At 39.6% G+C, this 16362-nt stretch overlaps 1 protein-coding gene across 5 annotated transcripts in view; it reads right to left on the reverse strand.

Annotated features, from left to right (window-relative positions):
* PTPRK (protein tyrosine phosphatase receptor type K) overlaps positions 1 to 16356 on the reverse strand; it is a 665572-nt gene extending 649216 nt beyond the window's left edge. For all 5 annotated transcript variants that reach the window (XM_006144267.3, XM_006144266.3, XM_006144265.3 and 2 more), the window contains exon 1: positions 16224 to 16356. In XM_006144267.3, the coding sequence (XP_006144329.1) occupies positions 16224 to 16317 (94 nt within the window). In that variant the 5' untranslated portion in view covers positions 16318 to 16356. The remainder of the gene's footprint in view (positions 1 to 16223) is intronic.
* Between the last annotated feature and the right edge of the window lie 6 nt (positions 16357 to 16362).

A 16362-nucleotide genomic window follows, 5' to 3' on the forward strand; every position in this document is an offset into this window, starting at 1 on the left:
CACACACACACACACACACACACACACACACACACACACTGTCCTGTCCGTCTCTGTTCAAATTGAACAAATAAACAAAGTTAAATAAAATAATTCTTAAAAAAAAGGAAGTACCTGAAAATTAAACATCTACAGAAACATTCAAAAAGAAAAACAAGAATGTTACACGGAATCCATAAGCAAAACAGATGGTCTAAATTCCAACATGCATGTGTGTCAAATGCAAATAAAAGCAATTCTGTCAGGACCAGCATTTGACGTAGCAGTTACGTCACTAGACTCCCAGATGGCTGACTGCGGTTTGAGTCCTAGACCAGGTGGCTTGATACTCACACCAGACACGTGTGCGTACATACCCAAGATGCGGGGAGGAGACTGGAGGAGATGGGATTGCGGTGTGGTCATCCTCTGGCGGGGGGGTGGGGGGAGCTGGGGAGCATTTCTCACATTCCCTCTCACTATCTCTTGTCTCTCTTTCTCTCTGTTCCCCCTCACCCCTCACTCCCACTCCCATGAGCACACATGCCCTAACCTTGGGGGAAACAATATTCTTTAGGAAGTAAGAACATCTTACTTTTTTTTTTTGGCTAATTCTAATTCTCTCATATCTGAGCATTAATCCTAGACAGGACAATAATCTCCTTGGATGGACACTTCTTATAGTCACACAGACTTCACTCTTCAATTTTCTGGTCAATTCCAGTTTTAATCTTATTCCCAATTTAGAGTTTTCATATTTTACATTAAATTAAATTTCTCCAGGGAGTAAATAGTTTCTTGCATGCCAAAAACTTCTCATCTCTCTTAGCCTGCCTAAAAATTTTTAAATGTATCTTCTAAAGATTTTAGAATATTTTTATGCTTCTCTCACATTCACTCTAACTCACCCACTCATTATTTTTACTGTTGTGTTTTTATTTTATTTTTTGTCATTCATCCTAAGATTCTGATTCTTAAGAATAGATGTAAATTTGCCTCTTGTTTTCATAAACATTGAATTACATTCTTTGTAGTGCTTCCTGTGGTCTTTGTTAATCAGCATATTGAGTTGATTTATTTCAGGCATCCTATTATCTACTCTCTGCTGGTTTTATTTTAAAGTAAAAGATAATGCAGTTAGAGATTTCAAAAAGATAACAGCATGGGATCAGATATTCTGCAAACATTGGTTAATTCAGTCCAGAAATAATAATGGTAATAATAATAGCTAAAGTCAATGAATTGCATTAGTGTGCCAAGCACTCTAGGCACGTTAATTCAATACTCTTCAAAACAAATATTTTTAAAGCTTGAGTCTGTGTAATTTGGCAATTTTGATTTTGCTTAGAAAAAATATACACATGTCCAAAATCACTTCTCTCCCTAATGCACACACAGTGGGTCAAGTGGACCTTCTTCAAGAGACAAGTTAGAAGGCTGGCCTGTAGCTAAGGCATCTGGATCGCACATGGCTGACCTCCTGGTCTGAGTCACAGACCAGCTCATTTGAAAAAAACATACTGGATGTGTGTACTTACCTGTCCCAAATTCCAAAAGCTGGTAGAGATAAAGAAGGGACTAGGAAATGACTGTTCCCAGGAGGGGGAGTTCTCCCTCTCCTTCCTTCTCACTCTCTAATCTCTCATTGTAACAAATAATAATAATAATAAAGGAGACTGGAAATCAGCATTTTCTGGTAAGATAATGGACATATTTTGATGTGAATACTGTTGTTGCCTTCATAAAAAATGAAGGTCCCTGATAGTGAATGTGCTCTGCCTCAGGACGCAGTTTGAGCAAGGTCTCAATCCACCTTCACACCTAGCTGCCAGATCTCTCTGCTGGGCTCTGCCTCCCTTCCCTGTTGTTCACCCCACAATAGGCTCCACACAAGTTGTAGGGAGAAGGCTGACCTGAGTCCAGGTAACAGAGGCAGTTCATTAGCAGCTGCAGGTTATAGCAAATAAGGATCTGCAGCCAAACACCAGTGATTGTGCATCCGAGTATTTGGGTTGTGAACACACACATACCTACACTGTAGAATGCAGTACACAGATGTAGACAATCAATCCTCCTGGTCCTGCTCCCAGAGGGAGAGTTCATGACTGTGGACCTTCAGAACATAAGTAGGCTCTCTCCTTCACTTGTTGTTGACACTTCAAATTACTCAACTTTGGGGAAATTCCACTTGAGGGAATTTTACCATCACTGTGGCAATTTTTACATAATTCCTTTTTCTGTGGTAGCCTGTTACTTATTTGTATGTAGGCCCAAGGATATGGAAAGACTATTCTAGACTCGTTCTAAAGCAGACCAGCAAATCGTAAGCAGCAGACTGAACTTTAAGACTTGCCAAGACACAAGAGTACACTCAGAAAATAGCCCTAGGCTTCACCTGTGAAATCACTAGATATGAAACTATGTGAAGCTCCTTAAAAGTCATACAAGTTTTGTACACTCCCCACACACAGGGACAAAGTCTGGCTTACTTGTTAGCATCACCAAATCTGGCACAACACTGATACACAGCAAATGTGCAAAGATATGTAGAATGGAAAAATAAACAAAAGGACATAAACTTCATCAGAGGGGCCAAGAGGTGATGAAGCAGTAACACCAGTGAACCCACATGGAAAGGGCCTGAGTTCGATTCCAGGAGCTCACTTTGCATACCAGACAGGCACATGTGCACACACCTGTGCTCCAGACCAGCCAAGACTGGAGGTGGATTTTGGTGAGAGGAACCTGTTAGTAGTGTCTCATGAAAGAAAGAAACTTCAAAAAAAAATCACGAGAAGGTTGTGTGCTCACCAGGGAGAGAGAGACACAGAGAAAGGACATGGTATGCCCTATGGGGCACAGTCACACTGTAATCCCTTCTCCTGTAATCTCCCCCTCCTTTTCAAGTTTTTCAAGCCTTTGGGCAGGAACTCAAACCACGTGGTTAGCAATGTGGATGCAGCCCCTAACCGCCGGGCCATGGGCTGGCCCAAAATAAATAAACTTTAAAAAAAAAAAAAAACCTCATCAGAATCATGCTCTTACATCTCTCTCATAAGCTCAGATGACAAAAGCATTTTCTATCTCCTCATGCAAATATTCAAAAATAAAAATATATACATACAACTTCCTATATATGATCACAGTCTTAATCCCTTTATTTAAATGTCAATAAAATTATTTGATTCATAAAATGTTTATAGACCTATCAAGGAAATATTAATACTATTTCATAACATTAAAGTTTGCATATGTATATAAAATATACATATATTTTACTTATAAAATACTAAATATATAAATAAAATAATGTGAAAATGAATCTGGGGAGGCTAGACTTTATGATACATGGCAGCAGAATTATGTAATGTTCAAAACAACTACATTAACTTTTTTTTTAAAGTTTTGACAGAAAGGGAAAGTGAGAAATCACCATCCCCCTCAAACCCCCACCCGCACACCCCACACCACCATCCCACCCCACCCCACCCCACCCCCGGGTGGAAGGCCATGCATAATCCCTTTCCTTCTCCTCTATTCTGCTCTTGGGATTTTGGGCACACACAAGTAGTCGATGTGACTGTCTAGCCACGGAATTGGGAATTCGAACAGGAGCCAGTCATGTGGGAATCCAGCACCTTAACCACCTGCTGGCTCCTATACACTCTTCTTTATCAAGTCACTTTCCCCAAAATTCATATTGGCAAAGTGCAATTTAGATTTGCAAATATCTACGGAGCATCTATTGTTCTCATTTCTATTCTTCAGTATATAGGCTCATACACATACTGTGTTTTCAACAAGAATTTCTTTATCAAAGTTTTCACTTCTAACAAAAAATTACTTACATGCTTATAGTAGTTAACAATAATGAAAAGTGCTTTTACATACATTAATTCATCTCACCTTTACAACTGGTTAAGAAACTAGAGAAGATATTAAAATCATTCTTCATTGTAATAGTCCCATCTTAATGATAAGGATATGAAGAATCGAGGAGAAAAAAAAAATGCCTTCAATTCTGAGAAAGTCAGAGTTAAGAATGGGACATAAGTCCTCCTGTGGAAAACCCCATCCTCTGCACTAAAACAGCCTCCTACATACATATTCAAGCTTTTCACTCTCTTTGAAGTAGGTCTCTACCAGTCCTTTCACCTCTTCTGTTCCCTAAGTATTTAAAGGTGAGTTTAGATAATGGTGCAATTATGTCAATACTAGATAGCAATCTGCTCCAACCTGCCAGGTTCTTAGGGCAAATTATTACAAACTTCATTCTTCAGAAGTCACAGTAATCAGAACTGATAAGGACATAAATAAAGGAGAAAAAAAGGAGTCCAACAGAAAGCAGGCATTACAAAGGGAAGAAAATAACTTAATAAATTCTTTAAGATAAATAAACAAAGGTGTGTGAAAGTAAGCCTCCAGGAGGCCAGGAGGTAGTGTGGTGGTTAAGGCTTTGGATTCAAGTGGATGATTCTGTGGTTTGAGTTCTGGATCCAGCAGCTTGAAAAATACATCAAGTACATGTACATGTATGTCAAAAATATCTCAGGAAGAAAACAGGAGAGAGAAATGATTTCTTTCTCTCTCTTTAAGTGCACGTGACTTATAGCAAAAAACTAAATAAAGGAATAAGTCTCCAAGTCACCAAATAGTGTGGTGGTTAAGGCAGCCAGATCTCACATGGTTAACAGAGCAGTTCAAGTCCCAGACCCAGAAGTTCAGAAAACGCAATGGTCAAGTATTCATGCATGCCCAAAATCCTGAAAGGAGGGAGAAAGAGAGGAAAAGGGATTGTGGCATGGCCATTCTCCATGGGCATACTTTCTCATTTTCTCTCTTTCTGTCTCTCAACTTCTGGTGAGCACATAAGCACCACCATAGCAAATTAAAAAAAAAAAAAAAAAAGACAAGAAACAAAGATATGTTATGAGAAAAATGACAAGTGACAAGAGACATGTCATGACAAAGCCAATAAACCTTTCTCCTCAACCACCATCTTCACCCATATGTGCCAGGCCAGCTCTTCTGATCTTAAAAGGACCATTAGGAACCATAAACTTGCCTGGGGACTTATCTTCTGGCCTAAATTGGTGTAGCCATGGTCCTTAGTAAAACCCAGTGTTAGGTCACTAGCACCAACATGTGTCTCAGACAGCCTGAGTAATCTCTCATGGAGAGGAGGCAGGTGGGCAAACAGCTGCTACTTCTCTCCACTGTATTCATTATTTAGTACCTTAAGAGATTTCTTCCTGCATTTTTTTTCTTGCATTTTTTAAGAGAGATTTTTTGCTAATAGGGTGCATGCAGTTGCCAGAGAGGCAGAAAGCAAGAAATCACCCCTCCAGCAGGAGACAGTCACGCCACAATACCTTCTCCTCCATTCTCCTCACAGGATATAGGGCATGCATGTACACATGCCTGGAGTGAGTTTCAAGCCTCCAGGTCCATGAGCAGCAATTTGGGAGTCCATGAGCAGCAATTTGGGATTCCAGTGACTTAACCGTTATGCCATCTGCTGATCCCCTAAGAGATTTCTTTTTTTTTTTCCCAAATAATTAGTTATTTTATTTTATTTTATTTATTCATTCTTTTTTTTCTCTTTTTTAATTTGACCAGAGAGAGACAGAGGATGAGAGTGAGAGAGGAAGTGAGAAAGCAAGCCACCAGATTCAGGACTTGAACTTTGGTTGGCCATGTAGGAGTGTCCAGTGCCTTAACCACCACGCCACCTGCTGGTCCCCTCCCTAAGAGATTTCTTATAGTAACCTTTCCTAATATTCCATGTTGCTCCGATTTGCATTATGAAGTTAGGCATTATAAGTTTGAAGTGAGGTCAAACTTACAAACAAATTGACTTTTACCTCTTGTGTTTTTCAAAATTAGTTTCCAAAGAGTGAAGAATGTGTAGATTTTAACTCAGTTAGCATCATTTACCATAGTTGGGTTTACCATCTGCCTTCTATTAAGATTAAATAAATGCACATATGCTATATATATATATATATATATATATATATAATCAGTATACCTGAAACCAAGCAGTTATCTAAAATGGCTTTCATTCCACAGATATTATTGCCACCTTATATTTACAGTATTAGTCTAGTCAAAGTCCTTCATTAAATTAGGTTTGTGTTTGTAAATGCTGTTTTAGAAATCACAATACAAAACAAATTAAATAAATAAAATCTTAGGGCCAGCTAGTGGCGTAGTGGTTAAGGTGGCTGGATCCCACATGGTCAACTGCACAGTTTGAGTCCCAGACCCAGGAGCTTGAGAGACCCATGTGCGTACCCCAAATCTCAAGAGAAGAATAAAGTAGAATGGATTGTGGTATGGCCATCCTGCATGGAGGGATGCTTTCTCACCTTCTCTCTCTCTGGCAAGTGTACACAACCTCTAGCAATTTGGGTTTTTTGTTTGTTTTTTTGTTTTTGTTTTTTTAAAGCTTTTGCTATGAGGCACATGCACTCACCAGAGAAAGACAGAGAAAAACAGAGGCAAAGTGAAAAATCACCCCTTAGGAGGGGATGGCCACGCCACAGTCGCTTCTCTTCCATTCTCTCAGGATTTTGGGCATGCACACACACGCACGCAGCATGATTTTCAGGTATACGACCTGCAAAGTCAGCTAGGTAGGATCCAGCCACCTTAGCATCCACACAACCTGCTGGGCCCCCCTTAGCAACAAATAAAATAAAATCTTCAACAATTACTTATATAAACTACTGTTAACCAAAGGGATATATATGTTGTAACAACACTGACCTATAAATCAAAATCTTTGAGTTTTAGTTTAAATGTTTCCAAACTATTGACCTTGGGCAAGTTGTGTCAAATGAAGGGGCCATTAATTTCTAAGATCTGTCTTAGCACTGAAAGTTCTGTACATATTTAACATTGTACTTACTTAATACTGAGAAAAAGAGAAACAAAAATATATGATTAAAAGCAGCATTTAAAGGGAAAAAAATTCCCTACATTATAAACAGCTGGTTTGTAATGCACACAATCCTGCCAGGAGCACATTGCCTCTTTCCTCTTCTCCTCCTTCACTCTTTTTCCCTTACAGACTAAGGCTTAGTCTCCCGTGTATACTTGGTGTTATCACCTAGTGATGCAGAACAGAGAACCATCTGATCCAGCTGTCTTTCCCCCACCACCATCCTTCTTCCCCCTCAGAAGTCTGATAAGTACATACACAGTGTTCCATTCTTCCTTCTACACCTAACTTAACAATAATTCCATTTCAGGTAACCACAAGAGTTCAGATCCTGAAGAGTACCCAAGAGTTAAGTTGAGGCAGAGATCATTTCCCGTGGAATTATGTGAACTAAATCAAGTGTCACCTGAACTTTTACTTAGCAATACAACAAATGCTCCCTTTTTGCAACCAGTCTGTGTTGCATTTTCTGCCAGTATGCAACCAAAAAATGGCTAGTCACTGTACATATGTACACATACTCAATTATTGATATGAATCTTGGCTCTCCCAGTCCCTCACAGTGCCACTTGGGCAAGTTATGTTACTTAACCTCCCTAGGCCTCAGTTTGTAAAATGGAGATAATGCCAATCCTAAAGGATTTAAAATTATGTAAACATTGGCCATAGGGCATGAGGGATCATAGGCTCTCAGTAAACAGCAACTCCTCTTTCGGTTAGTTGCTTTGGGAAAAATCTCTTCCCTCCAACATGCGAGAGGATAAAGGAACCTAATTATTGTTGACAAGACTAAAAGTAGAACAAATAAAAAAAGACAAGCTCTAGGATTTGGAGTAAAATTAGAAAAAGTAACATGTCAGAACATTCTCTCAAGCTCTTAAAGATGTATGAAAATACTCATTGGAGTTTCTCCATCACTGGTAATCCTCTACAATGCTCTGCCCCCAAATAAAACTCTTTAAATATTGGTGTCTAAATGAAGTAATTACAGAAATCACATTGATCTGTAATTAATTTATTAATCCAACTACTATGGGTTTTTGTTGTTGTTTGTCAGACAATACAAGTCAAACAGACTCTCATTTACAGTATCGAAAATGGAGTGAATGCAGTTATTACTCCCAACCAGAGCTTTGGATATCACAATGTGATCAACTATTACAGGTTAACATTAATTTACACTTCCTATTTTTCATTAGTCTCTGTCATAACCATGTCATTATGCCAGTATTTTCTGAATCACTAGTGAATAGCAAAAACAAATACAGCAGTTGTGATTTAATCAGAGACTTCACTGTTGAAACAGCAAGCACAAGTAGACACATTTAGAATAGTAAATGGATAACAAAAAACACTTACAGGCTCGTTAATAAGAAGGCAATTAGGTCTTCTGGGAAAATTCATTTTCTAAAAGAATACTAAAGCAAGCTATAAAATGCAAGTAAAATTGTGTTTTGACATGAATGGTGTACACTGCCTATTACATCATAATTTTTCTCTTGAGAAAACTGACAAAAATCTCTGTTCTTAAATATGAGCACAAAAGACAGAAAAGAATACCAGTGATATTTAATGTATTCTACCTATTAACTCCCATTCATTAAATTTGACTGTCCTATAAATGAGCTCTTCATTACAAAGATCTTAAATTACACTTAAAGAAAAAGAGAAATATAAAGCAAAAGCCTGCTACTAGTAATGTCAGAAGAAATACAGTTTCCTGTATCAACATAACATCCTGCCAAGTGAAAATGAACTGCATATAACATGCTTGGTTCATTAGGTACTGTGTTTACTTTTATATATTCTTACCCAAAACATTCATAACTAGAGCTCTTCTGATTTGTTTTTATTCTTTTATGAATGTATTTCTTTCAAAACTGTCTGAATATTCTTTAAAAAAAAAAACTGTATAGTATTGTTTTGATGTGTCTAGGATGCTAAATCCTAATCATATAAATATTGATCAGAAGTATAAATTCCAGGGAAAGTTGGTTCATATTACAATTAATCTTCTCATAATATTCTTACAATTCTACAGTAAAGTGCACATGGCAATCTTTTCTAGCTGAGCTTTCTTTGTCCTGGGTGTTTCTGAAAATGAAATGTTCTAGCAAATCACCTGGAGATGTTGCTATTTAGGAACAGGGTCTGGTTAATTTGCCCAGGGTGGCCTCAAACTTAGAATCCTCCTTTCTCAGTCTCCCTCAAAGCTTAGATTAGCTAGGACTACAGGCATATGCCACTGAGCCTGGCTCCAGGGATTTTATTAAAAACTAGATTCTGATTCAGTAGGTGTGGGTTAGTCTCTGCTCAGGGAGTATCACAAATTATCAGGTGATGCTGACACTGTTGGTCCATGGGCCACAATGCAAGCAGGAAAATTTCAGGATTCCTTGTCATTGAGAAATGCAATGACCATGAATCAATCAGCCATCAACCCCTGGGTGGGCAGGGAGGATTTCTCTGTACTCTTGAAATTAGCGAATGACAGGGAGATTCACATCAAGGAGCTTATGCCACTTAGGCAGCTGCTAAGTCACCCCACAGCCCAACAAGGATTAGGGGAATTTCTGGGCTGGTCAGCTGCTGCCTTGGACAGGGTGTGGAGAATCAACCTATGAGCAGCTGGTAAAGGAACAGGCTGCACTCACAGGAGTGTATGTAAATAGATACCAATCTAGAAGATGTATTATTTCCTCATGAAAAATACAGACTAGCATAGCAAAATATAGTGAAGTATAGACTATACAGTTCATTATTTTCCATCTCATTTTCTCCACCTATGAGCTAGAGAAATTAATAACATATATTTTAAAATATTTATTTATTTAATTAATTCCATTTGTTATTATCATATTTTAATTTGACTGAAGAGAGAGAAAGGGAAAGGAAGAAAGCGAGCTACCAGGTCTGGGACTCGAATCACAGTCAGCCACGTGGGAATCCAGCGCCTTTAACCACCACACCACCTGGCAGCCCCAGAGAAATTAATAATATATTTTCAATACTTCTTCCTAAAAGTATAGAGCTTTGATTACATCTCCAAATGCCCTTAGCTTCTTATTAACCTGATCCTTTGAGCAATAAAGTACTATTATTATTGAAGTACTATTGTGTTAAGGGGTATGTATGTGTGTGTGTGTGTGTGTGTGTGTGTGTGTATGTTTATACACACACACAGGCAAGTATATACAGACATCTTTCAGCTTTCTCAACAAAACACTGCAAACAATAAATTAACTAGACACTATTATATTTGACTTTATTTTGCGATTTTGTTTATTAAAATAATTCTTAGGATGACACCTGTAGAAGAATTCAGCCAGCACTGCCTGGTTGCTCATCATTTTTATTAAGAGAGCTCTATAATCATATCAAGTGGAAACATAGATTATTTCATTTAGGACTACTTACTTTGCTCCTAGAACAACTGTAAGTGACAAAATAAGCCACTTATAATTCTTATGGATTAGAAAAACAAAAATGCCCAAAAAAATCACCCAGAATTAAGTGGAGAAATGGCAATGTTCCACCGCAGGATCAATACTATCTAGGCAACCCAGGCCCAGCATTTTTCCAGAACCTCAACAATCTGAAAAATCTCACAACACTAAGTTTATTATATAAACCCAGTTTTATCACCAAAATATTAATTATAAATTGAGAAAGTTTCCACAAGAATGCAAAAGAAAAACAAACTACTTCATACAACGGAAACTTGAAAAACCTTATAAAACTTTTTAAAATTAATTAATTTATTTATCTATATATTTTTGTGACTTTCACACCACTGAGTCTGGAACTTGAACTGTGGTTGGCCATGTAAAAATCCAGTGCCTTAACCACCATACCACCTGCTGGCCACGAAACTTTTATGTGAGACTGTTTTTGTTAAGAATATTTTCATAAAACACATTTGCACTAAGATGAACTTTGAAGTTTGTAAACTACTTCAGAGTTCACATTGGTATCAAACATCTAAACATAATAATTTCTTAAAAGTTTTCTAAAGCATAATTATATGTAGTTTATCTTGCTTATCTCAAAATATCAGGCAACACGGGTCTCAGCTTTTCTATGCCCACTTACAGAAAGGAACTTAAAGTCTTTCTTTCATTCAGAGACAGATAAGCACAACAAATAAACATTCCGTGACATTAAAAGATTATTTCAGAGATAATCCAAGTTTGTTTTTGGCTTCAATTGAAATAAAAATTAGCCTGACTGAAGTATTATACACTTTGTTATCAAATACCATTTTAAGACATATTGTGAATTGCTGTGTCTTGTACATTTTTTAATAAATATGACAAACAGCATGAGTTTTGATGAAAAAGCAAGTCATGTTAAAAAGCAATTACAACCTTTTTAGGCAAAGAGTAACACCATTTGATAAAGGAACACAGACCAGACACATATAATCAAAGGATAAAATCAGAGAGGACTACACAGAGGGAAATTTTTACATTGACAGAATAAGAAATGAATGTGCTTGGCTGATTCAAAAAAAAAAAAAGTCAAAAATTAGACTTTTTCCCCTTCCAAATATTAAGAACAAGATCAAACGCATGCATGCATGTACACGTGCACACGCGCGCACCACACACACACACGCACACACACACAATCCCTGAGCTCTTTGTTTTGTCTTAAAGAACAATCTGTAAACTCTCTTGATGTTTCCTGCTCTCAATCTTCCAGCATTCCTCTTCCTGCCCTTCCCGAAGAGCAAGGGCAATGGGAACAGCACAGATCCGAATTTAGCATGCTATACACTGTCTTCAATACTACCTTGAGTAGACTTAGTACAACGCACTTCAGGAATATCAGTAGGCAAACACACGTTTTTTTCTATATTTAATTATATCACATGAATTAAGTATCTTCTAAAGGCCATAGAAACATGTACTAAACTCATTGCTAGAAGTATGCGATTTGGTAGGAAGATTGGCATTAGCTTTGGATAGTGGATGAGTCATATTTCCAGATTTTAAGAACATGTCCAGCACTGAAAGATATTCGGTGAAAACAAAAAGGCTGCAATGTTGTGTGTATGTGTGTGGGGTTTTGTTGTGGCTAGAGAGGAGTGGGAGGGAGTGCAGGAGAGGGGTACAGTAGCAGAGGCGTTGATTTATTTTTCAGATTCACATTTACGAACACAAAGAGAAGAACTGTCAGCAGCACACATGTCAGTGCCCAAACAGCAGCCAGCCTTGCCTCTTCCCATCTGCGAAGGCCAGACACAAAATGACATCTCACAATCTAGGAAATTCAAGAGAGGCAGATATACAGGGTCTAGAGAAAGGAAAAGCTAGACCTGGATTATGTCCAGTTAGCTATCATTACTAGTGATTAGAATTTGGAGTTTTAATGAACCAAGGGATTGAGGGATACTGGTCAATCAAAACCAGGAAACCAAAAGGCAAATCTTAAAGCAAAGTGGGCTCCAATGTATCTTCCTACTAGGTAATAAGTACAAAAGAAATTAATTTTACACACAGACAACAAGGAGTCAGGCACTAGGAAAGTGGCACCGGTTAGATGAGTTACAAGGTCCTAAGGGATCAAGTGCGTGCATATTAATAGAGTGACATGCCAGGAACTCCATCCCAGGCAGGCTCTGGAGTTGTATTTGCTGGCTCACATCATACTAGAGAGACAATAGTCCCTCTCTAGGTCATTGATAAGACTGCATCTTAAAAGCTGCATATTATTCCTTACACTGAGATAAAGAAGCTGAACCAACACTTGGACAAACAGCTACAGAAAACTGACAGAAAAAAAAAATTAGCAATAACTAGAAAGATAGAATACTGAGACTGTTAACAGCTTCCAGAGGTTTAACTCAAGTTATGTTTCATACAAAGTAAAATAATAATAATAAATAAATAAAAGATCATTACTCCTCATTACACTGCTAAAATTATGACCTGGTCAACCTAAGTTTTACTATACAACAATTATTAAAATGAATGACACACACACACACACACACACACACACTCACACACAAACCCTAAAGAGACTATTCACTAAGGAGACAGTTCCAGAACAGTAAAAAGCTGAAACCAAGACACTTCAGCGACCTTAATGTATGATGATTACACTCCAGATAGCTGCATAATGTTTTTCAAAGTTACCTCATTTAATCCTCATACAAACTAGGTGGAAAGGTCAGGACAGGTATTATTACGCCCATTTTATAGATGACAAAGTTGTGTGTCCAAGTCACCACACTTGTGACTGTTTCTTTCTGTCACCTGAGTTCTTTGACAGAAAACTTTCTTGCAACTGTAAATCAAGAAATGATAGCTATACAATCTAATAAACCTTAGGAATTCATTGTACTTCTATGCCTCAGTTTCCCCAGATATACCAAAGATATAAAAAAAGTATCATTTTAAGAGAGAGATTAACTGGAAGAATTTAAATATAAATTGAGATTTATACATTCTGGTTATAAAAAGTCTCACCATGCAGTTTAATGCTTTAACTCCAAAAAAATAACAATAATGAAAATAATCTTAAATTGTGATTTAAACAGACAATATGTATATGACATATCAAGATCTAACAATTCTCAGTCTTTTACAATGTGCTTTAGAAATTTACATTAGAAGTCATAGGATAATATCCGAAAGCAGTGAACTGACATTTAATGGGTATGGTTTAAGACATGTTTAAGAAGAAATCTTAACATTCTAAACATCTATTTTTTAAATTATTTTATTTTATTTTATTTTATTTCATTTATGTTTTAATTAAACTAGAGAGACCAAGCCACCAGGTCTGGAACTCAAACACTGTCACCCATGTGAGCATCCAGCACCTTAACCACCATGCCACCTGCCAGTCTCTCTTTTAGACTTTTAAGGCATGTTTATGAAAGTTTCTCACATGAAGTAAAAGTTCATCATTTAAAGTAGAGGAAAAAAAAAAAGAGAGAGAGCATACATCTTCAATCTCCAATACATCTCTATCTTTGCAACAAATCTGCCTGCCTAGAATTGATAGGGGTAAAATACCAAGTGATTTATGATAGCTAGACAAAAGAAAAATGTACGAACCTAACTTTTAACCTATGGACAAAGGCAGATTTAATCATCTGACTTTAAACTCTGGAAATAAAAGACATTCACTTGGTCATGTATGTAAATCATGAATGGCCAATCTCGACATGCAATCCTGTGAAAATTGTATTTTTTGACATGTGATTCTGTGAGACTTGCATTTATTAGGCCTGCATATCCTATTAAATATTACATAAAGTCAAACGTTATGCTTCCTAAGGAATAGCTAGTTATATTCAGTTACATGACTTAGAACTGGGATGTCTAAGAACATAACTGTTCATTTCCAATATCCAAACTCCAGGTATCAGACAAGCTCCTTTGCACATTTTCTGCAGGAAATTTCATATTTATGTGTTCACTAAAGAGTAAATAACATTTTTAAAAAAGAAAGTTTCTTTACTGCCAAAAATGTACCCATCAGCTGTTGAGACATTAATAGTTGCAACTCTCGAATACATGTAAGTTTAATCATGCAACTGGTAGAGTTCAAACTTTCAATTAACAACTACACGCCTTTTCAAGCGTAGGCTCTCTGTGCGGTGACACACTGTGCAGAAATCAATACTCACTCCAACTTGCCTGCATATAATGAGTTACATCAAGCACGATTCCAATACTAACGGGCATTATATATCCGAGATGCAAGCAGTAATGCTTACTCCAGAATTAAACTGCATAGAGCCGTTGTTGCCCTCTGCACACATCACCTACATACATGGCTTTTCTCAGCCTGCTGCCATTTCATAATCTCTGCCTGAGTGTAGGACACAGGCTGCTACCTGGGTCTGTGATATTAACTCCTTTCACACAGTTCTCAAAGGAGAAGGGGAGGCGGAAGGAGAAACAAACGATTACTGCGGAACACAACAATTGGAGTTTATTTCCTGGAAACAGGGCAGTCACAACAACGACAGAAACTGACAAGTACAAAGTTCTTTCTCCGCGTCCGGTGGCCTCAGCCAGGAGCGCGGCTGTCGCTCTTCGCGTGTTCTCCAGCACCCCTCGGCTACCTCTGCGTCTCCATCTGCACCGCGAACCGCGGCAGCAGATGCGCCTGCCAGCCAAGCTGAGCCGAGTGGGTTGGCCAGAAAAGTTGTCAGGAGCGGCGGGAGGCTGGCGAGCGCCTGGAGCCCGCTCCCCAGCGTTCACCTGGTGAAACTTCAGAGCCCCCAGAGGAGAGAACGAAAGAAGCAACCGATCTACAGGACGGTTAACAAAACTGGGAAGGAACAGAAGACCGGACCGGGACAGCCAGGGCTCACAGACGCTTCGGAGTGGCTTTACCTAGAACCCTGAGGCTAATGCGAGCCGCACCACATCCCACCTTTGGGTTCTCCTAAAGGGTGGCAGGCGTTTACAGCCCCCATCACCCGGGAGGTGCGGGGCCAGCCTCCCCGCGGTTTTCCGGAGAAGCGGGCTCCCACTGTGGGGTCAGGCTCCCGGGTCCTGGCGCCCGGACCTCGCTGCCCAGGACAGCTCGGCGTGGATCCTTTGAATCACGTTTGAAAACACTGTCCAAGGCTCCGCCGACACACACACACACACACACACACACACACACACACACCCCTCCGAGCAGTGCCCTAGCCCACTGAGCAAATCCAGCAGCAACCAACTTGGGAGAGAAGAAAGGGGTCTCCGGAAGGGCCAGGGAAGTTCTTACACAATAGTCTGGGGGAGGTTATTCCCGGGGCAGAAAGCACCTGGCAAAGCGCGCTGAGGTCAGTCGGTTCCGATCGCCACATTTCTGACAATGGCTTCCCGGGGAATTTTTTTAAACGCTCCAGTGGCAGAAAGCCTGTCCCACGAGCAACAGAGTAGCCGTCCCCAGAGTCGTAACTACTTTTTCTTTCTCTCTTCCTCGTTAGCCCAGTGCAGGCTGCGGTGGACGCCGAAGCCACCAGTTCCCCAGAAAAGCAAGGTCTCCACACACTCCGGCACAGCCGCGCCAGCGGGCGCGGGGAGAGAGCCTCCGGGAGGAACAATGGGTCGCCAAGACCAAAGTTACCTGCGCCAAGTGCCGCCCAGCGGGTGCCCCGCGTCCCACCTGGCGCAAACTCTAGGGACAGCTCTTCCTCCACCCTGCGACTCCCCTCCCCGGGACGCAAAAGCTTCCCCTCGATCCTCATCTCCGGATCTGCGACCTGGTCACCCCTGGTCACCCCTAGTCACCCCTAGCCTCGGGCTGTCTGCCGGGGCCCCGGACGCCCCGGGCCACTCACCTGCGGAGAACTGGCCCTGGGCCGACCCCAGGAGAGGCCAAGGCGACAGGAGCAAGAGCGCCACAAAAGCAGGCAGCGCCGCCGCGGTATCCATGTCGAGTTTGGGAGAAGTTTCAAGCGGCTTCTCCAAGAGCTGCCG

Source organism: Tupaia chinensis, unplaced genomic scaffold, assembly GCF_000334495.1.
Source record: "Tupaia chinensis unplaced genomic scaffold, TupChi_1.0 Scaffold000117_2, whole genome shotgun sequence".
Lineage (NCBI taxonomy): Eukaryota > Metazoa > Chordata > Mammalia > Scandentia > Tupaiidae > Tupaia > Tupaia belangeri.